The 23,469-nt window shown below is 39.9% G+C and overlaps 1 protein-coding gene across 1 annotated transcript in view; it reads left to right on the top strand.

Annotated features, from left to right (window-relative positions):
• LOC111145939 (complement C5) overlaps nt 1-22,625 on the top strand; it is an 85,718-nt gene extending 63,093 nt beyond the window's left edge. Inside the window, exons 29-41 of the mRNA XM_022501255.1 lie at nt 527-729; nt 2,047-2,199; nt 5,109-5,171; nt 6,277-6,358; nt 6,892-6,949; nt 11,199-11,301; nt 11,761-11,835; nt 11,944-12,049; nt 12,741-12,824; nt 13,764-13,853; nt 16,726-16,809; nt 21,334-21,472; nt 22,298-22,625. Of these exons, the coding sequence (XP_022356963.1) occupies nt 527-729; nt 2,047-2,199; nt 5,109-5,171; nt 6,277-6,358; nt 6,892-6,949; nt 11,199-11,301; nt 11,761-11,835; nt 11,944-12,049; nt 12,741-12,824; nt 13,764-13,853; nt 16,726-16,809; nt 21,334-21,472; nt 22,298-22,436 (1,379 nt within the window). The 3' untranslated portion in view covers nt 22,437-22,625. The remainder of the gene's footprint in view (nt 1-526; nt 730-2,046; nt 2,200-5,108; nt 5,172-6,276; nt 6,359-6,891; nt 6,950-11,198; nt 11,302-11,760; nt 11,836-11,943; nt 12,050-12,740; nt 12,825-13,763; nt 13,854-16,725; nt 16,810-21,333; nt 21,473-22,297) is intronic.
• Nucleotides 22,626-23,469: the final 844 nt, after the last annotated feature.

Here is a 23,469-nt window from a genome sequence, read left to right as displayed (position 1 = left end):
TTTTTCCAATCAGGGAGAAAAGTTTCCAATTTATCTCATAGTGTCAATAACAACAGTAAGCCTTGCTCTGTGGATGGTGCTTTCTGGTGGACTAAGAGTTACATTTGGTATCTCACCTGAGTTTCGCTGTGAGGAAAAAAGTACCATATACACTTTAGGTATTAGAAAATTAGTCCCACAGGACTAAAAGAATCTGTCCAAATCGACATGGTCAGTTCCTAGGAGGGTAGAGAGTAGAACCTGGGCGTACTAGTTACTAGTTTATTGCACTTCTCACTCCACGACACTGCTTTTCCCAAGTACACGTGGGCTCTCCATGATGACACTTTCAAGTCAAGACAAACAGCACTGTATTAAGAGAACTTATTTTGTATTGGTCCCTTTGAGGAAGTTCTTCCTACAAATGAGTAAGAAATTTCTGGAACTCAAAAGGCCACTACCAGAAGAAACCTCTAGAGACCTGCTAGAATTAATGTCAAATTTGCATTTTTAATTATATTAATGAATGTGATTTGCTGATGTTCAGGTGAGCCAGTCATTTATCGTTTTTGGAAAGACGATCTTCAGCAAGATAGATCTGCACCTAACTCTGGTACAGCACATATGGTAGAAACCACTGCCTATGCTTTGCTCACCTTTCTGAGCTTGAAAGACCTAAATTATGTTAACCCGATCATCAAATGGCTATCTGAAGAGCAGAGGTATGGAGGTGGCTTTTATTCAACCCAGGTAACATTTCTTTATCTTGCTTTATCCTCCTGGAGACATTTGTCCTGCCACCCACATCCCACCCACTATATGTTCCACACCCATTCTGACCTCCATGCTTTTGTCCACCAAATGAGCATACCATAGATATGAATCAGTCACTAGAACCAGAGGGCCCTTAGAGATTATATGCACTGATAGCCTTCTTAGGGAAGAAAGTCATCCCCAGGAGGTTCATTCATGGAGTTAGGGGCAAAGCCAAAATCAAAACTCACATCTCCTAATTCTAAATCCCATACTATCTTTACAATTCTTAATGATCATGAAGGGCTAACAAGGCTATCAACATCCATCACATCCTGTATAATGACCATGTGGACAAATGTACTGATATTCCCTCCCCCCAAAATAAATAAAAAGTGAGAGAGATACTGATTGTTATAATTTATTTACCAATGTAAACTCATTTATGTATGTATTTTCTATGTTAGAACTATTAGGTAGTTGAAGAATATGCATCTGCATTCAAAGTTTAGCTCAAATACTGGCATCTTCTCTGCTGCTTGGATGTTTGGATGACAGAATGTGTTTGTATATGTTTGTGTATTACAAAATTTAGAGTTAGAGGGTCCTTCAGGATTACTTTAATCATTATCTAATCCGGGGAGGCAAATGGGTTTTCATCTTAGAGACAGGTGTAAGCTTAGCAAGGAAGAGTGTCCCATTGGGGAGCGCAACATCAGTACAAGCAGACAGGGTAGCCACATATTTGACATCTCTGAGCTAGTCCCATTTCCCAACTTTATAGACAAGGAAGATGAGACCTAGAAAAGTAAAGTTCACTCTTTTATTCCTTCAACAAATACTTGTTCAATAGCTACTATGTGTACCTACTAAAGGTAATGGATGCCAAGAAAGACTTGCCTCCAGAAATCTTACATTACGGTGGGCAGAAAGAGAAAATTAAAACAGAATTATGGGGAGGGAGAGCTCATTTCTGGCCTCACTGTGGATTTATTTATGGTGAGACTTGAAAGATAAAATGGAGGCATTCTGCAAAGAGTGACCTGCCTGAGGTCACGCACTCGGGATGCATGGAGAACCTGGACCTGAGGCCACACTTCCTTCCTCTCCCTGCCAACAGCAGCATCCTTACTGGGGAGGGAGAGACCTTCCTCTTACCTCCACCTGGGGGCCCTTCACCAATTCCACTCAGTCAGCTGGAGTTTCGGCACAGCTTAACATACCCCCACCCTCTCCCAAGAAAGGGTATTTGTAAACACAGGGAATATGTAAAATGAGCTAAACCTATTTTTGTGCCTTGCTAATTGTTGATAGGATACAATTAATGCCATCGAGGGCCTGACAGAATATTCACTCATGATTAAACAACTTCACTTGGACATGGATATCAACCTTTCTTATAAGCGTAAAGGTGACATCCACCATTATAAGATGACAGAGAACAGTTTCCTTGGAAGGCCAATAGAGGTAAATGAAGAACTTTTGATAATATTTTGTAACTGGATGGGGCCTTTGAAATCATGTGTTCCACTCTTATTTTATAAATATATCTATTTACTACTAAAAAAGTCACTGATACCTGCTATGTCCTGGGCACTTGGGATTCAAAGCCAAAGTATATGAAGAAACTGTGTGCTCAGGAGACAGTTATTTTAACAGACAGTGAAAAAATAAGAGCCTTGACAGGGACATGGAAGGACAGAGCAGGGCCTCCTGACCCAAGGTGAGAGGTAGGAATTTGTAAAATGCATCCAGGGGTGCAGGTTAAATCTGGAAGAATCAGAACGACTTAGCCAGGTGAAGAAAAGGGAATAACATTCCAGACAGAGAGAACAGTATGCAAAAGGTACAATGATAGAGGGAGAGAAAACACATCCGGGCATCCACCAATGGTTCCAGCTGGCCCTGTGACACATGCAAACTGTGGCCTAGCTGGAATTGGCCTTTAGGTCCTCCGACAACTTACCCCGTGTACCCTGCTGGATTTTTTTTTTTTTTTTAAGTGGGCTCCATGCCCAGTGCGGAGCCCAACATGGGGCTTGAACTTACAACCCTGAGATCAAAACCTGGGCTGAGATCAAAAATCAGACAGTTGGGGCTCCTGGGTGGCTCAGTGGGTTAAGCCTCTGCCTTTGGCTCAGGTTATGGTCTCAGGGTCCTGGGATCAAGCCCCGCATCGGCTCTCTGCTCAGCAGGGGGCCTGCTTCTCTCCCCAACTCCGCCTGCCTCTCTACCTCCTTGTGATCTCTCTCCATCAAATAAATAAATAAAATCTAAAAAAACAAACAAACAAACAAAAAAAAAGTCGGACACTTAACCAACTGAGCCAAGCAGGCTCCCCTGGATTTTGTTTTATGAAAACATTGATGGCCTATGAAAATTTCCCCCCCAAAAGAACACATTGGAGTAGCTGCCAGTAAACAGCTGCTAAGACACATTTTTCTAATTACTACATTTTAGATGTTTTTAAGTTGTATTTAAATATGTGAATAACTGGAAATAGTTTTTGACTGTCTGTATCCTCTACAAATCTATGTTTGGAAAAAGTGAATAGGCATGAGAAATAAAATTTAATGCAAAAATTATAAACTATTGGCCCATAGTAAAAAAAAAAAAAAAAAGATAGGTATGGATATATAGATAGAGATACAGACATATTCCAATACTTAGATGTCCATAGACTTCAGGGTACCTGGGTGGCTCAGTAGATTAAGCGTCTGCCTTCAGCTCAGGTCATGATCCTAGAGTCCCAGGATCAAGTCCCGCATCAGGCTCCTTGCTCAGCAGGGCGTCTGCTTCTTCTTCCGACCTTCCCCCTCTCATGGTCGCTCTCTCTCTCTCTCTCTCTCTCAAATAAATAAATAAAATATTTAATTAAAAAATCCATAGACTTCAAATAGAAATCTGCTCCCAAACTCCTTTGAAAATCCATAGGATCCAGCACGAGGTGCTGGCAGCAGCAAGCATTCTTCAATCTGTCCCCGTTCCCACCAGTCACAGGACATGTGTGTATGCACTTTGTCCGTACTTTGTGCTTGGGCTTCTGCAGGCACGGGTGCTTGTGGCCCCTGGGTTGGTAATGTGTCTTCTTTCTCTGGGAACCTGTAGAGTTCACCAGAGACTGACATTCTGAGCCAGTGGTCTAAGCTCTAATGAGGAGGTCTTGACCTGAACAGCATGGTAGACCCACTGGACTTGGCTGGAATTAATTCTTCTCTGCAGGGGTAATGCTGTAAGGGGCCCCTTGCCATTTTTAAATAATTTAAACCTCAGCCCATGGTGATATTGTCTTTGTAGAAAACCCAGGCTAGTAATACCAAGTTTTGAATTCTCTATGCCAGCATTTACTGAAACATGTTACCTAAAAAAAGTTTGGTGATCAAGAAAGTGTGGGAAACTGTAGTTTAAATGAAGTTAAACAAGTTCTTTCTTAGAGGATACCCCATCTTTAATACATATGTGACTAAATGTGGTGACTCTGGGCAAGAATGGGCAACGGAGGGGCATGGAGACAAGGGCAGGGCAACAGCGTTCATTTCCGAAATTTATATGTCACTTAGGTTCCTAGGACCCATTCCTCGTGTAGCATCTTGATGTGCTGTCTTTTCAATAAATGCTACTATATTCAATCAGGGAAAAAAGGAAGTTGGCCTTTTTATGTACATTTACTAAAATTTAGAAAAAGGGCTGATGACTTTTCATGGAAACCAAAACCCTTTTGTGCCAGTGTGCTATGTAAGGGAAGGGCAGGCTACAGACTTAGTGAGAGCAAAGAACCAACTCTTCGGGCCTCTTGCACAAAATGATCTCCCCCATGCTTTCCACAAATCAAGGGGTATTTATATAATTGAGTTCCTTTGAAGAAGAGAATTCCTTAATCCAGTTCATTCCTTCACTCTCCTTCTAGAAAGATGGGAAGAAGACCATCAGCACCTAAGGATTTGGCAGGCTTAAGTGAGGTGCTAGGGGTCTGGGTGGGGTGCCAAGTCTTTTGTTAAACAGAGACCAGTGGGAAGTGGAGGAGACAGCCATCATGAGGCACGGAAAGGCATTTACTCAGTTGGCAAAAGGAGATGAAGATCCAGTTTTATCATAACCATATATAAGTGAAGGTGTAACCAAAAATAACTTCTGATCTGTTGGTATCACTGGCTCACTCAGGAGATCTCAGACATCATATTTACATGTAAAAGGGAAAGAGGAATTTCCAGCACTTTTCATGTCTGTGTGCACAGGATTTTCACTGTCTTATCCATTTAATCTCACAAAAGCTCTGAGAGAGGAACCTGGCAGGTGTCCACGAACTCTTTTCATTGTTCTGTCCTCCCTCATCATTCAATAAGAAAAGAAAGCATGGTTTCTCATCCCCTTTTCAGGTGCCTCTCAATGATGACCTCGTAGTCAGTACTGGATATGGCAATGGGCTGGCCACAGTGCATGTAAGTATTTCACTGAGAACCAATTTCATGCACAATGATGTGTCTGCTTGTACCAAGTAACATAAAAGAAAGTTAGGGACTTTGCCACAAAGCTACAGAAATCTAGGCTTGGGTAACCATGACTAAAGTAGGATTCATTGATTTAATTTTTTTTGCTATCTTGGTAGCTATACTCACAATTGCTTTTTGCAAATGGTTATGTTAATCCTTGTATGCATATAGTCTTTGTATTTGTGGAAATTATATATATAATTATACATATAGATACATAATTTTATGCTTCTATATGTAAATGTACATATGGCGCATGTGTGTGGACACACACATGTATGTATCCATGTTTTCTGTGATTTGTAGCATAGTCACACCTCATTTATCCAGCTTCATTTAAGATTGATGTATATACGTAAGGGCTTAAGTTTCTTTTATTTTAGCCATAGACTGTGTGCACTTGTGTAGACAACTTAGAAAAACTTGTACTGCCAAATGGCTAAAATAAGATCAATTACATATTCTAAGCATAATTTAATATTCTACTGATGATTTTAATTATGCTCTTATCTTTACCACATTTATCCCTTCAAAGATTTTATAAGACTGCATGGTTGGGTTGATAGGGAGATGGTTATCCACTTCTCTGTCACTTCTAGTTGCTCTCAACATACCTACCTCGGGTAGCACCCCTGTCCTTCTATGCACACCTATAATTTGTTGTTTACCGTGGGTGGTGTGGGAGCTGGGAGAAAACCACACTTCCTAGCCTTGTAGTGTTATGCATAAAACTTATTGTACAGGTTCAAAGGTGAGAGGCTTAGTAACTTTTCTGTACAGTCAGGTGCTCAGATTTGACTGCATGGGATTTGGCAAGATTCTGCCAGGATGGATATCATTTTTTTCCCCTACTTGGGCTAGTCAGCTATGTTTCAAATTGTGGGGTTTGCTGAAAGTCCAGCTATTGTGAAATGAGTCTTCACTGCACCCAATTTGCACTGGATTGTGGAAATGATACTTCAAGCATCCCATCTGCAGCAAAACAGTACTGCCATGATGCCTTCCCACTGTCCCGTTTTAAATAGAATATTTTTGTTCACTCGTCCCAATGCAGGTAACAACTGTGGTTCAAAAAACCAGCACCTCTGATGAAATTTGCAGCTTTCATTTGAAAATTGAAACCCAAGACATAGAAGGTAAAACAGCATGATTTACACTGTAATTTTGTGCCCCTCCCTTTTTTTCTTCCTGTGGTCTTCATCTCCCTCTTCTGGTGGGTTGGTTCTCCCCTCCATTTCAAAAGCAAGTCCTCTTGCTCCCTGTAGTCCTCCTCAAACCATGGCCCCAGGATCAGAGGGTGTGCTTTCTTCTGCCCTGAGAGCTTCGATGTGTGGCTCAAAGACCTATCCCTACAAGGGATAGGGGATTTCTAGCAACCAGTGAATCCAGGCATCAGCTCTTTCTCCCTACAACCTTCTCCAAACATGCTACCTTAAATAACTCCTTCCTTAAATTATAAGTTCTTTGAGAGCAAAGAACTGTTATAATTATTAATATTGTCAGTAGCCATGAATTTCCATTAAAATCACTGGAAGTGTCAATTTCCAAGTCATAAATCATTTTTAACTGTGTTCAGAGACCTTTTCACTAATTATTCTGTTCTAACGGGTGCAAAACAGCTAAAACTGGTTTACCGTCATTTTGTTTGCTTGTTTGTCATGTGAGCTAGCATCCAGCTACAGAGGCTATGGTGACTCAGATTACAAGCGCATCGTGGCCTGTGCCAGGTAAGCCTGTTTTCACAAAGGGGAGCGAAGACTTCAAGGTCTGGGTTGTGCCATTCTATTATGTCTTTACACCTTCTTGAATTTTAAAATGGCTGGAAGACGCAAAATTGTGCGCTTTTTAAAGTGCAAGACGTACTGGGTGTTCTTAGATAGCTACTTTGTTAAACTGCTTTGTTTTTGCTCATAGTTTTTGGCCTCCCACTTTTGGCCTTTTTATTCAAACACTATAATATTATCTTTTTGCTATCTTCCAGAAAGGTAGAGAGGAGATTGAAGTATTAGGAAAAGAAAAAGAAAAAGACTTTCTTATAAGCAGCTTCTACTCTCCTACTTAGAAAAATCATATTCACCCAGCAAAATCCCTAGCCCTTATTAGCCAGTGGTTCTCAACTCAGGCTGCACATGGAAGTCAGCTGGAGGGCTTTTAGAACTATCCAAAACTCTGGCCTTACCCCTAGAGGTTATTCTGATGGTAGCCTGCGTTGAGAACCAGGGTCCGGGGATCAAACCCCACGTTGGGCTCCCTGCTCAGCGAGGTGTCTGCTTCTCCCTCCACCTCTGCTCCCCTTTCCCTCTCCCCTTCTCCACCTTTCCCCCCACCCCCGCTAGTGCTCCACCCCTCAAATAAATAAATAAATCTTTTTTTAAAAGCATAGGTTTTTTAAATTATGTACACATACCTTAGTGATCACACAGAGTAAAACAGTGGTGACCCATGATTAGAACACAGACTTCTTCCCTCTTCCTTTCATAACCTCTCAGTACCTCCTGTTGTGCTGTTTCCTTAACTCTTCATATTCTCAGCAACTGATTTCTGTGGTTGGTATTCTGCTGATTTTGCATGTAATCACAGATGATGTCAAAGCACTTAGAAATTCCGTAGAGCTGTATAATAGATTAGAGCAGAAAAGGATTTGGGGGGATGACACAGTGAATCCAGAAGCTGAAACACAAAGAGGTGAGGTGACCTGCTGAGTTCTCACAGAGTTGGAGGTGGAGGCAGGGCCTCAAGCCCCAGACCTTGACACTCAGGTCAGGATCTAAACCACCTCCTTTAGTCAGTATAACCTAAGACCACTGACCTCAATGAACAGCACACTGCTTCTCACCACCTCCTTCCCAGACATTTCCCATCCTTGTCCAGTCTCTCCTTTTTTAGGATTCCCGCACTGGCCAGCCTGCTCACAATACCTCCTTCCGTCCTTGGCCAGTCTCTGCCCTCTGTTCCCTCTCAAACACCCTTCCTCATTCCCTCATGTCTTCCTGCTAAGGTTTTCCTTTCCCACCCTCCTAACTGCCATTTCTGCACTTGGGTAGCTCTCTTCTGGAGGAGGAGGCATGATCACAGTTGTGTTTAAATTCCAAACACCGGTCACAGGGAGATGTGAGCAGACTTGTTGAAGGCGGGGCCAGAATCACTGCATGGGACCCTACAGTGGGCACAAAGGAGGGCTCTGATGGATCAGTGGGACCCCTGGGGGGTAGCTTCTACCATGAAGTACTCAAGTGACCTGTGGCAAATCGGCTTGCTTCTCTGGGCCTCTTCTGTAATGCAGGGATACTAAACTATCTGCTCTCCAAGTGTCTTTCAGTTCTTATGTCCCACAACTCTGCAATACATAAAAAGGCTCTTATCAAAAACTCATTCATTTAAATTCATTGACAGGAGGCCTAATTCCAGATTGTTAATATACAAAAGAAAGCAAATAGAGATGTAATATTGAATTTTCTAATTTTTTGGCTTTTACCAGTTGGGAACAGAATGTTCAAAAAAAGCCAGGTAGAATATGCTTTGGCTCTGTGAAGTTAAAGTAGGTTGGATAAAGTCCAAAAGTAACTGTGTAGTACTTATTCATGTGAAAAAAATCTTTGCCTTCAAATATTCTCTCTCCTGACTTAAAAAAATGCCTGCATACAGTTTCTGTATTCAGGGGGTCTCTTTCCTGTAGTTAGCTTTTTACAACCTCTCTGTTGTATCCGTAAGAAAAGAAAAAAGGATTTCATTTCTCTCCTTCTCTCTGAACAAAATGCCTTTGGGGGAGATTGCTGTCTTTGGCAGCAGGCAAAGGGCTTCTCGAAAGGAACATTTCTGTTCCATGGTTGAAACAGTCACCATGGCAACCAGTCATCAAGGCTCCAGCAACTTTTCATAGACATTCTCCACTCAGGAGGCCTTTTTCCATTCTGTTGACAGAGTATTTGCATCTGTGAGCAAGAGTTCTCTGCTCCTGGTGGTACTCACCCCTCCAATTAGGGAGATGTCCAGATGTCATTTTACAGTTCCAGTTTGTCTTATACTCTGTTGTTAATTTTTAATTTTGTGAAGAATGGGACTAAATTTTTGTAAACCAGAGATTTTATGATATCTTTAATTATTACAGTAAATATTACAAACAAGACATCTAATAGGGTCTGCCCCAATAGGTGTGATTGGGGAAAAGAGATGCCCTGCCACCTCACTAACTCACATAAAACCTCCCATTTAACTAATACTCATTCCTTCAGGTGAAATCAGTTTATCTTCCCACTATGAAGCTCTCTCCCCAGTTTCTTCCTTTAATCCTGACAGATCTTCCAGGCTCCACTCTCAAATGTCCAGCCTTCTCTCAAGCATCTTGAGATGAAGCTGGAACCTGAAACTCAAGCTTTGCAGAACCGCCCTCGCTCTGCCCCCATCCCTGGTCTTCAGCCCCTGACCTGCCAACTTACCCCTTTTAAATCTTCTGATTCCACTTAATGGCAGCACTAACCTCTGCCTCTTAAAACAAAGCCTTAGAATTGTAAAGGTAAACTTGAAACACAAGTTTATACTTTTTCACAATTTATTTTATCAAGAAAATGAACTCCAGAAAGGGAAAACAATTTGTAGAAATCTCTCAGCAGAACTGGGGTAAAACCCAATTTTCCTGATTCCCCAGTTCAGTGGCTTTTTTTGTTTCTTCTCTTATCAGAAAAAAACAAAAACAAAAACAAAAAAAACACCAAATCTCTCATTTTACCCCCTTTGCCTTTTTCCTTAGCTTCCTCCTGAGCACAATTCCTAGATGGAGGATAGTCCTTAAAACATTTTTTTAAAATAAATATCTATTGTGGAAAATTTAGAAAGTATAGAAAAGCATGGAAAAGAAAAGAGATAATCACTTACAATTTCACCATCCAGAAGAGAGTAGCTGCTAACATTTTAGGGTATTTCCTTCAAGCTTTTTCCTAAACATGCTTATTGAGTCGCTTTTGAATATAGAACAAATTTTCTTTTTCAAGTGTGCTGCATTAGAAAAAAAACTGGAAGGAGAATCAAGAGATTTATGCTGCTCTGAGGTGAACTACTCATATGACCTTGAACAAGTACCTTACTGTCATCCTCCGTTTCCTCAACTAGTTTTTTAAAAGCTTGGGCTGAATGACCTCTACAGGTCCATTTAAAGTATCGGTCAAGGGACACCTGGGTGGCTCAGTTAAGTGTCCGCCTTCAGCTCAGGTCATGATCTCAGGGTCCTGGGATCAAGCCCAGCGTCTGTCTCCCTGCTTGGCGGGAAGACTGCTTTCCCTCTCCCACTTCCCCTGCTTGGGTTCCTGACCTTGCTTTCTCTCTCTCTCTCAAATAAATAAATAAAGTCTTAAAAAAAAATAAAGTATCAGTCAAGAGGTGCCTGGGTGGCGCTTTGGTTAAGGGTCTGACTCTTGGTTTTGGCTCAGGTCATGATCTCAGGGTCATGACCTTAGGGTAGTGAGATAGAGCCCCGCATTGGGCTCCACACTCAGGGCAGAGTATGCTTGGGGTTCTCTCACTCCTTCTCCCTCTGCCCCTCCCACTCACGCTCGCTCTCTGCATAAAGTATTGGTGAGGTGAGCAAAGAGTTAGAATAGGTAACTCTAAGATCTCTTGCAACACTAACATTTAGAGGTTGCAATGCATGTATTATAGAGAGGCAAGTAAGGGCAGACGCAAATTAAAAATTAAAACCTACTGGGGTGCCTGGGTGGCTCAGTGGGTTAAGCCTCTGCCGTTGGCTCAGGTCATGATTTCAGGGTCCTGGGATCAAGCCCCGCATCAGGATCCCTGCTCTGCAGGGAGCCTGTTTCTCCCTCCCCCTCTGCCTGCCTCTCTGCCAACTTGTGATCTCTCTCTCTCTTTCAAATAAATAAATTAAATCTTTTAAAAAAATTAAAACCTACTAAGAAATAAGGCCTTTTCTTAAAGAATCTTGTCCACTTATTTTTTCCATTTCCGATCTCTCATTTATTTTAGCTACAAGCCCAGCAAAGAAGAATCATCATCTGGGTCTTCCCATGCAGTGATGGATATCTCTTTGCCTACCGGAATCAGTGCAAACGCAGAAGATTTAAGAGTTGTAAATGTTCTCTTTTACATATTGTTATGGATGCTTGGTTTTCTTTACTACATTCTTTTACAGATAAAGCTATTTCCTTTCATTTTAACATATTTTATAATTTATTAAATTACATATATATAATTATGTGTATAATATATATAATAAAATATAATGTATTTTAATATGTCACTTTCATAGAATCACCTAGAATATTCTTTCCAAACCAATAATCTACCTAAGTTTTAATTTTCCAAATTAAAGTGGGGGCATATACTTGCATGGTCTGAACAAAATGTAAATGCATAGGATTACATGTTCAGACTTTTTCAAGAGGAGGAGCTGCTCTTCGACTTTTTTGAATAGTGGATTACTTCCCCACATCCAACATCCCAATATCGGGTGAATGCATTTAAACAAAAAGATCAACTTAAAAAAAAATCATGAAATTAAATCCAAGCTTTCTCTTTCCTCTCTCAGCTTGTGGAAGGGGTAGATCAGCTACTAACTGATTATCAAATCAAAGATGGACATATTATTCTGCAACTGAATTCGGTAAGTTCCACCTCCCATCAGTCCCCATTTCCAATCACTATTCAAAATTTGCAGGCTAAAATGTTGAGTCTATTCTCCCATAATTTGTTCAAACCTTGAAATTGTCAGATTCCTTCCGATGAGTTCCTTTGTGTTCGATTCCGGATATTTGAACTTTTTCAAGTTGGGTTTCTGAGTCCTGCTACTTTCACGGTGTATGAATACCACAGACCAGGTAATCAACTCTACTCTAAAATTTCTTCAGAGAACTACTTTGCCTTCATTACGTATTCATTGCATCTCTCCTTTTCTGAGAAGCTCATGTACCCCCTATTTCTTTAATCCTCCCAGAATCAACACAGTGTTGGGTATATAACTTGTTTAATAAATGTTGAATCAATGATCCTACATTTGATCACTGAGCTTTTTCTGCGAATACTAAGTAGTCAGAGAGCTCTTTGGTTCACAAGACAGACAACTCCATTTTAGGCAGTTCTACTTGTTCAAAAAATTCTAAAAATGAACCAAAGTCTCACACCCATTCATTCTAGTTTTATCTTCCAAAATCACGTGGAACATACTTGGCCCCTCTTCCTCTATTCTCCTAAACAATTACAGCTCTTTCCGCAGACCCTTGTGTAACAAAATTTACTTCCTCTCATTCATGGAAGTGTCAAATATTTTAATTCTAAGAAATAATATTGAAGAGTAAAATTTCAAGCACAGAAGGGGAAATCATTTTGAAGGAGAGTAAAGGGACATGCGTCAGGAGAGGCAATGCATAGTTTAATCTCCCTGCATCTAAGTTACAAAAAGAAATTTTGGAATAAGTCATCTCCAAAACCCCATGGGAGAGGCTTACTGATCCATAAATGTGTTGTGTGTTAATCAAGCCACCTCTCCTAACTATGCTTTCATTGCCACAGATAAACAATGCACCATGTTTTATAGCCCATCCCATGCCAATCTTCAGCAAGTCTGTGAAGGAGTAACGTGCAAATGCGTAGAAGGTAAACTTCATTTAACATGTTCAGACTGCATGTCTGTTTAAAGCAGCACTCGTAATCTAGGGCTAATCTGGCAGAAGCTATTTGACAAACTTGTTCCTCAGAAGTAGACATCTCAGCTGACTGAAAACTGATTGCTTGAATACTGTAAAACTACTTTTCAACAACTTCTGAACACCCTGGTAGTTTCTACTGTACAGAGACGGAGAAACACCTGCTAGACAATTTGTTGGATATCAGAGGAATAACAGGATGTGAAATTCTTGCTTTTCACCTTGTCTTTTTAATGTAATAGGACCACAGCTTAAGAGAAGAGAGGCTCAGGACTGAGCCACTAGCCCCATTCTTTTTCTTTTTCTTTTTCTCTTTCTTTTTCTTTTTCTTCTTCTTTTTCTTCTTCTTTTTCCTTAACACTCAGTGACATCTCTGTCTATTGTCCAGTTCCCTTCGGTCTTCTGTAAGTCCTTTCCCTTGGTCAAGGAAAAGACCCAAAACTCAATAACCATCAACTGACTCCATGAGGGTCTGGGTTGGTTTGGGATTTATTTTGTTTTTCAAAAAAATTAATATCTATATGAGGTACTTATTGTACCATTTTATAGCTCTAAATCAGTCTGGTTATCATTTTGGTTCCTTCAAGGGACTTTTAATTATACTCAAAATGGGAAATTTTCCTCCTTTCTTTAATGAAAGCATATCCATTTCAGAAGAACTGAATGTGGAGTGACTACCCATTCTAAGCCTCATGTCCCAGATTTTGTTTTTGTTTATTTCATTTTGTTTTTGCTTTATATAATGTTTCACTTTATGGAAGAGGAAAAAAATGGTATTTGTAAGATTATACTGGATTGACAGGGCTTGTAAAAATTTTGTGTTTACTCCCAAAGCGAGTGTCTGCCTCTTTATGTTAACCTAACTTTTCCCATTTTTCACAAAATCCAGCTGACTGTGGACAAATGCAGGCAGAATTGGATCTGACAATCTCTCCAGATACTAGAAAAGAAGCAGCATGTAAACCAGACATTGCCTATGGTAAGTTCAAAGTTTCTATATAGAGTTCCATTAAACATAAAGTTTTATGAATACATGATCCATTAGAGAGCAACGACTTTTTTTTTTTTTTTTAAATTTATTTATTTATTTGACAGACAGAAATCAGAAGTAGGCAGAGAGGCAGGCGAGAGAGAGGAGGAAGCAGTCTCCCCGCTGAGCAGAGAGTCCGATGCGGGGCTCGATCCCAGGACCCTGGGATCATGACCTGAGCCGAAGGCAGAGGCTTTAACCCACTGAGCCACCCAGGTGCCCCGAGAGCAACGACTTTTTATAGTGACTATTTGGATACTACATTCCACGTTCCCTTGAAGGAAAATGTTGATTTTCAGCATTAACATGCAAAATTATCTATCCTTCAGCAAAGAAATGTAACTTTCATTTAAAACGACAGGAGTGACATACACACCCAGCCAGGACACTTTGCTCTACTAGATCCCATCAAATTAAACAGAGAGAACTTTTGAGAAGCCATGAAGGTATAAGATTTCACTATTCTTCCAGTCAGTTGAGCAGAGGCAGACACAAAGATGGTTTGGGGGCTTAGAATTTTTTTTCAAACTCCCTTCAAAGACAAGGTAAAAATATCAATACTAAATCATTTTAAATATATGCAGAATTGCAATGCTCTGCTTCAAAAGGAGCATCTCCTTCTGGATGTCCAGAGCTCAGAGCTATGTCAAATGCCCAGGACAGTTGTGGTCTTCTCTTAAGTTCAGAGAATTAGCTCCTTTATTTTCGTGTGTATGTGTGTGTGTGTGTGTGTGTGTGTGTGTGTGTGTAAGTTCCTTATATATATTGGATATTAACCTTTTTATGCCTTTCTTTTTTTTAAATTTAAATTCAATTAGCCAACTTATAGTACATCATTGGTTTCAGATGTAATGCTCAATAATTCATCAGTTTCATATATAACACCCAGTGCTCATCACATCATGTGCCCTCCTTAATGCCCATCACCCAGTGACCCCACGCCTCCACCCACCACCCCTCCAGCAACCCTCAGTTTTTTCCTAGAGTTAAGAGTCCCTCATGGTTTTTCTCCTTCTCTGATGACTTTCCATTCTATTTTCCCTCCCTTCCCCTACGATCCTCTGCCCTGCTTCTTATGTTCCACATATGAGAGAAACCATATCAAAATTGGTTTCTAATGTTTATTTCTGGCTTCTTTTTTTTTTTTTTTTGAGAGAGAGAGAGAGAAAGAGAGCATATTGTACACTATCTCAAAACGTGTGTGTGTGTGTGTGTGTGAGAGAGAGAGAGAGAGAGAGAGAGTAGGATATTATCTCAGTACAGTTAATTCAGCACTGTGTGTTTACTGACTGCTTTTTTATATCGCTTCTCATTGGGGTCCCATAAGACCTGTTTGAGGTAACAGAATTATCTGTATTTTGCCAGTGAATAAACTAAGTTTCAGGGAGATTGAATAATTTGTTCAAAGTCATGCAGGAATTAAGTAGTAAAACTAGGATGCATCCTGCTTTCCAGTATTATTTCCATTATATTACACTGATCTCGCTTACTGGAAATATAGCCATCAGAATAAATTGGAGATGGTTTATAGTCTTTCTTTCCATAGAATTCATCTTGATTTTTTTAAAAAAGATTTTGCTGGGGTGCCTGGGTGTCTCAGTGGGTTGAGCCTCTGCCTTCAGCTCAGGTCATGGTCTCAGAGTCCTGGGATCGAGCCCCACATTGGGCTTTCTGCTCAGTGGGGAGCCTTCTTCCCTCTCTCTCTCTCTCTCTCTCTCTGCCTGCCTCTCTACCTACTTGTGATCTCTCTTTCTGTCAAATAAATAAATAAAATCTTTGAAAAAAAGATTTTATTTATGCATTTGAGAGAGTGAGCAAAAGAGAGAGCACGGGTAGGGGTGGGGTGTGGTTGTGGGAGTAGCAGAGGCAGAGGGAGAAGCTGACTCCCTGCTGAGCAGGGAACCCAATGTGGGGCTTGATTCCACGACCCTGAGATCATGACCTGAGCCAGAGGCAGATGCTCATCCAATGAAGCCACCCAGGCACCGGAATTCAGGATATTTCAAAATTTGTTTTAAGCTACTAATTCAGTTGGCCTTTGGTTCTGGCACAGTGAGCTCATTCATTCATCTAGCTAGCTGGAATCTCAAAAATGGGCAAACCTTTTGGGTCATTCACTTCAACTCTACCAAAGCAAAAATGAAAGGATCTTTTCTTAGACTACATCAAAGGGATCAGTCCCTTCAAGCTGCTCATTCCAAACCTGAGATCAAATACCATGGGTTAAAAATTGATGCCTGAATGAAGAGAAAGCAGGATACAGAATGTCTCATGTCAGATAGCTGCTAATCCCAGCAAAGAGTCAGAAGACCGAATCCTATCAAAATCCAAAGATCAGAGCCATGGGAGGGATCCAAACAATCCAGGCAAGGGAACAGGAGGCCCGCAGGACAGTCCTGAATGATAGATAAAGGCCCCTCTGTGAAACAAATGGAAAAGGAAGGGGCTCTCCCACCTTCCCCATGGACATGACTCCACTAATCTTAAAGGATCAAAATCTGAACTTTACATCTAACAAAGACATATCTTGTCTGTTTAGTGTGCTTCTCTCCTTTAATTTAATGCTGCTCTTATCCTAATCAGCTTGTTCTATAACAGTGGCTAGGGCTAATCATTCTTAGCAGAATAAATCATTAGTCATGATTAGCAGAATCAGATTGGGAGTACTTAGGAAGGCTTTTTGGAAGAAATGAGATTTACCTCAGGGAACCCATAAGAGCTTGCTATGCCTCATTTCTCATTTGTTTGACAAACTCTGGCGTCTACTGGACGTGGCATTAGCGATATTAAGCATGAATTCTTGTGTTGTTTCTTCTACCAGTTTATAAAGTTCGTCTCACATCTATCACTGAAGAAAATGTCTTCATTAAATACACTGCAACCCTCCTGGATATCTACAAAGCTGGTGAGAATTCATTCATTCATTCTTTCACTCAACAAATATTTAGTACTTACTATGTGCCATTAATGAGGCATTATATTGATAGACTAGGCATTGTATTATACACAGAGAATACAACTTGTATAATACAGCCAGAGTTCTTGCCTTATTAACATTTATATTCTGTTCAAGGAGACATGTTAAGAAAGAAAGAGAGACAGAATGAAAGAAAGAAAGAAAGACAGACAATGAACAAATTAATTCTAAATCATAACAAGTATTATATTTGAGACATGTAATTAATGTGGGAAACTCCTTCAGTGTGATAACAGATGGCATCTTTTGGGAGTGATATTAGAAGTTAGCCATTCTTAGAGGGGTGGGGTGAAGAAGGAACCAAATATGCAACCGCCCTGAGATAGCAAGTAACCTGGCACCATCAGGGAGCTGAAGAACCCCAGCGGGGATCAGAGGCAGGAAGACACTAGTATGAGATGAAGCTGAGAGGTAGGCAGGAGCTGGGTCATACAAGGATTTATAACGCATGACAAGATATTTAGATTTTATTCTAGAAGTCCAAAGAAAAGCTAACCAAAGGTTTGAGGTAGGCAAACAAGATGATTTGATTTATGGTTTTAAAAGATCATTCTGGCTTCTTTTGTGGGAGAGATCAAGAGTAGAAACAGGGAAACCAATTAAGAGCTTCTATGAAGTACAAAGCTGTGGGTTAGATGCCATGTGAGGATAAATGAGACATTTAATAACCAATACAATAAAATGAATTCACATGTAAAAAAAATATAAAACATTTTAAAATATGTTCCCTTTTATTCTCTAATTAAACTAAGCTATAAATATTATAAAACTTCTTGTCAAATTATATAGTCACACAAATGGTTCATTAAATAATTCTAATAATTCCAAATAAGCTTTTTAGTTTTAAAAATTGTCAGTCTTATTTTGCTTGACTCACTATAGGATTGCCCCTGTCTTAGCTCTGATTTGACAATAAGGAACCACATCAAACTTCCAATTATATCTTTATCAAATTGATAGTCTTTACAAAACCTATAATCTCAATAAGTAATACCTCCTAATAGCAAAGGTACTATCTGTGGTCCTGAAGTCTCTCTCAGCTTCTACTCAATTGGTAGAAATTGCATTCAAAATGTTTCCAGTCCTTCGGACACTGTATGACATTTTTATGTATTCAGTGTATCTCTATTATCAGCTAAGTCATGACAACAATTTATTGAATTTTTGAAATTTGAAAATTTATTGAATATTTTGTTTTCCTAACTTTCTTAATTTTTATTCCCCTTTAACCCTGAGAGTTTTACAAACATCATAGACAAAGTTTTAGGATTCACAATTTTTTTAAAAAACTTAAAAGTTCATCCTATTTTTTACTTTTGCCATTAAAACAAAAATATTTTTATATAATTAGCTTTTCCCTTAAGTGGTTTGATTTTGTTTTATATCAAATTTATAATCATTTCTATCTTGCTAAAAGCTTGTTCCACTTTCATAGTTTCCTTTATTTTTATACGATTTCACCATTCATTCTCTAACCTGTGGGCTTATTAAAGTTGATATATATTTTATTGAACATCTCAAGACTGTATTGACACAATTGCTAGACTATCATGAGCAAGTCACCAAAAAGCATATCTATCCACTTTGTAAATATTTGCTTCTATACCACAGTATCTATCAAAGTGAACCACTCAAGGCTTGACATGATTTCCAAACTGCCTTTGTGATTCTAGCACTACCAGCTTCCTGCCAAATTCCAATATTTTTCCAATTTTCATTATTGCAATGTTTTCATTGTTGAAATTTTTAAAGCTTTTCCTATTATTACTTAATTCTGCCTAGATACGCAGAACACTAACCTTACAAAGAAGTAGTTACAGTGAGATAATCTGGCTTGTCTCCTATCTTTGTGGTGTCCAGAGACACTTGATACCTGCTTGATAGGTAATTCAGTCAACACCTAATTGAACAGCTGGGAACTTCAGAATTTTTGCTGAAACTGGACTCTTCCCTGGCAATCTATTTGCACCAATAAGGTGTTCACATAAGTATTCCTCATTGACTCCTTTTCTCTCCAACAGTTTGATAAGTTGTTCAGTTGTTCTTTCCAGCACCTTGAAATCAGCAAAACCCATTAAATGATCTTCAAAGTCCCCAATTTTTTATTTTACATTATTTTAAACACTTTTTATATTCATTGATTTTTTTTCAATAATGGTTGAAATTTTATCACCTTATTTATATTTTCCAAAAAGTTGTGTTCTCATTTCACTAGGTATAAATTTTGCAATAAGTAGGAGTGTAAACCTAAATTGCAACTTTATGGGGTTTTTTTGTTTTTGTTTTTGTTTTTTAAAGATTTTATTTATTTATTTGACAGAGAGAGATCACAAGTAGACAGAGAGGCAGGCAGAGAGAGAGAGAGAGAGAGAGAGAGAGGGAAGCAGGCTCCCTGCTGAGCAGAGAGCCCGACGCGGGACTCGATCCCAGGACCCTGAGATCATGACCTGAGCCGAAGGCAGCGGCTTAACCCACTGAGCCACCCAGGCGCCCCGCAACTTTATGTTTATATTAATTTTCTTCTCTTTTGAAATTCTATCAAGTGTTTCAAGTATGAAAATTCTACAACATTTTTAGCCATAGACTAATAATACTTTCCAAATCTTGATTTGCTTGATCGATACTCTCGTAAAAATGTGCTTCTGGTTTTTATTATTTTCAAATGTTTTATTGTATGAAATTGATTTGTGGTGTTAACCTGTTTTTTTCTCATTGATGATCACAAATTTTCTGAATCATGGTTGTCATTCTGATGAAAATATGTGTTTAGCACTCTGATCTTTTCGCAGTCTAACTTTGAATGCCATTTGCACCCAGCTTTCACATTATAAGAAAGAATAAACCATTCCTGTTTTTACTGAAATAATCAAGTGTTCTTCATTCCAGAAATACAAGTTATTTGTCTTATTTTCTACTAATTCTTACATAGTATCAGAAGACATCCCAGGCTGTTCTGAATGTTGTGCAGTATGAGATGATTCCCAAGCTGTAGTTCTTTATCAATATCATTTCTTCTTTGTTCTCCTGTCCATTCAGATTTATGACATTTAAAAGGAAATGTTAGAAATGTTTGCATACTTCATTATCTCTTCATTCCAGGTGTTCCTTTTTTAATTGTATAAATTTCAAATGTATATAAATATCAGAACACCACACATTTACCACTTACCCAAAAATTGCTGCACATGAACAATAAGCCAAGCTAAAAACTAAGCTATTTAGAATAGAGGGCAAATAGGCAGTTCAAGGATAATGATAAACTGGTGTTTCCCTTAAAATACAGGGTGCTCTGAGTGACAGTATAAATGGAAAAAAAGATCAGTGATTGTGGAAGCTAAGGTTAATTAACTATTCCCTCTTCTGAATATGCTTGAGACGTTTTATAACAAAAGGCTTTTACAAATAATGATAAGGCCCCAGCAGCCACCCTTCTCACCATGACAGGGGCTGAACTGGTAAACAGCGCTGGGAATGCTGCTTAGATGTTGCTTCCAGGGGAGGTCATGTCCTGAAGGTCATCAGGAGGGTGTAAGAAAACCAGCTGGAACTGATGTGTGCATGCTTATTAAATATCACTAATTGAAGCTTACCATATATGCAGTTACTATGAAGCATATGTCCAGAAGTTTTTCAGGATTCAATAATTAGGATCACTCTGTCAGAGTTAAATAACTATCATCAGTCCTGAATCTATAGCAACGAGTCAGACCCAGTCCCTGCCTCAAGAAGTTTCCTGCCTAGCTGAAGACAGATAAATGAAATGAAACATTGTGATAGAAATTCAAGTATAAGGGGAGTGGAGGAGAGACAGAGAGATATTTATGACAAAGAACATCCAGGAGTATTTACTGGATACCTCGAGAATTGAAGATGTGTTTCAAGATGGGTAGAAATGCAACAGGACAGCATGGGAAGGAATGCATTCTATGTAAGGGAGCCACCTTCTTGACTACTCCTGAGTTCTTTGAGAATCTTTGAGACTACTCCAGAGTCTTTCACATGTCTTGTACTTCTCTACAAAATTATCCATTGCCAGCTGCCAAATACTTTTTTATTTTACTATATAATGAGTGGAGATTAATGTTGTTCAACCATAGAGAAGTTCTTTTAATTCCTGGTTCTAAAGAAGTAATAGTAAGAAGCACTAATATCGTGCTTTCTGTGTTGTAAGCACTTCTCATGTATTCACGACAGTTCTAAGAAGGTGGGTTTTATTGTCATTCCCAATTTTCCAGATGATGGGTCTGAGCCTCATTTGTCCAGGGCCACACAGCTGGCAAATGGCCGAGAGCCTGATTCCAAAGTCTTAACCATATGAACATTGTCACTCTCCAATAGCCACTTATATTAAGTTTATACTCAATAATTAGCCATGAGGAACTGGAATTATTAAGAGTTTATGCTCATGACATCGTAACATGAATGTGATAATCTTACTTGTGTGCCTCTCAGGTGAAGCTGTTGCGGAAAAGGACTCTGAAGTCACCTTCATTAAAAAGGTCACGTGTACCAATGCTGATCTGGAGAAAGGAAGACAGTATTTAATTATGGGTAAAGAAGCCCTCCAGATAAAATACAATTTCAGTTTCAGGTAAGTCATTTTGGAGTTTCTGATCTTCCCTTCAAAACTAGGTGTCATTTATTCTTAACTGCACGTTTCTTATGTGTCAGGCTATTAACCAACAAACCATTAGAAGCCTAAATGCAATAATGTGAATTTACACTTGATCTTAGCCATAAGGCCAAGAATCAGTGAAACAATGGGAATTTAAAACAAAGAGCCACTTAAAACCATGAAGGGCGACTGAGCACTCACTGACAGATAAACCAAGTGAGGACCCGGGTCTGAGGGTGCCTCTGAAGGTGCTCACCCAACCCCCTCAATACCATATCTGCCCCCTCAGTAAGTTCTCAGACTGTTCTCTTTGTAAAGAGAGAAATGTTTAAATACGCATTTTATTGTCTCTTTTTTAAAAAATAGATCTTGAGGGGCACCTGGGTGGCTCAGTTGGTTGGGTGACTGCCTTTGGCTCAAGTCATGGTCCCAGGGTCCTAGGGTTGGGCCCGCTTCGGGCTCCCTGCTGGGTGGGGAGACTGCTTCTCCCTCTCCCTCTGCTGCTCTGCCTGCTTGTATTCTCTTGCTCTCTGTCAAATAAATAAATATCTTTTTTTTAAATAAATAATAATTCTTGAAACAGATACCATTCCTGCCTTGAATCGTGGGAGCCCTCAAGTGGCTTCCTGAGATTTGGGGGTTTGTGTTCCTTCCCAGGGGGAGGCCAGTGCAGCAGAGCCTGGCTGACAGCATGGCCTCCTGGGGCCTGGACAGCATAAGCAGGCTGAGCTTTGTGGAATTCAGCTCTTCTCTGTCTGTGGCCATCACCACAACCATTTCACTGTCGTTTTTTCTTGGCAGGTACATCTACCCTTTAGATTCCTCAACCTGGATTGAATATTGGCCTACAAACACCACATGCCCCACGTGCTCAGCATTTGTGGAGAATTTGGATAGGTTTGCTGAAGACATCTTTTTAAATGAATGTGAAAATGCCTGAAGAGGTTTAACTATGCACAGTTTTCACTGTGGACTCCTGTTGTTGAAGTGTCTTCCTTTCCCTTCTTTCTTTTTTTAAACATTCACAGCTGGTCTTATTTGGAAAGCTCACTTTACTTAGGATTAGTGGCACTTGCTTTTATTAAAGAACGATTTTAAGAACTGTAACTTTCTGAAATACAGTGGCCTTGGGGGGCATGGGACAAGTACTCCTGCCAAGGTTATCAGACACCAGAAGCAATAAAAATTGGAGCACCTCCTAAAACCTGCCACTCAGGAATGTTTGCTGGGGACGTAAGAATAGCCCCATTGAAACGTAGTATCTTACAATAACATGGCCTTTGCTTGAAAGAAAATACCAAGGAACAGAATATTGATCGTTAAACCCTGACTTTGCTTTCAAAATGTGCAAAAAATGAAAAAGCATGTTATTTTATGCTAGGGCTGCTTCAAACGCACAGTCAGGCAAATTGAAAGGTGGACAGAGGTAGCGACGGAGACCTGAGAAGACCTAATGTCAAAGCCTTCAGCAAACTGGGAAGGTAGGAGCCTCTGCCCTGGTATCTCCCCTCCCAGTGTCCATTTCTTACCTTCATGGGGATCCCACTCCTCCCTGCCCCTCCCTCCCAGCACTTAGTCATTTCCCCCAGCGACTTGCTCTTGCCAGGAATTGCTACCCTGGAAGGCAAACCTTAATGCTGCAACCCAGGGAAGAGAAACCGAGTGGGAATCAAGAGACCTTTCCTCTGGCCCTAACCAGGTCTCTGAGCCCATCTGAACTTTGGAAAAGAAGATTTGCAATAGGACGTTCATTTTTAAATGACATTTTGTAAGCACTTTAGACCTCCTGAAAGAATTTTCGCCTAGATTCCCATTTAATGTCTCAAGGACCTCACAAGGTGCAGGGATTCTTATGAACCTCACTTTATGGATGAGGACATTGAAACTCAGAAGAGTCAAGCCATTTTTCCAGCCTAGTAAATGGCAGAGTTGGAGAACAAACCCACTTCCTCTCAGTCCACACACATCCTTCT

Source organism: Enhydra lutris, unplaced genomic scaffold (genome assembly GCF_002288905.1).
Source record: "Enhydra lutris kenyoni isolate GAN:26980312 unplaced genomic scaffold, ASM228890v2 scaffoldscaffold13, whole genome shotgun sequence".
NCBI lineage: Eukaryota > Metazoa > Chordata > Mammalia > Carnivora > Mustelidae > Enhydra > Enhydra lutris.
The sequence above is the reverse complement of the archived record's forward strand: the minus strand, read 5'-3'. Positions and strand labels throughout refer to the sequence as shown.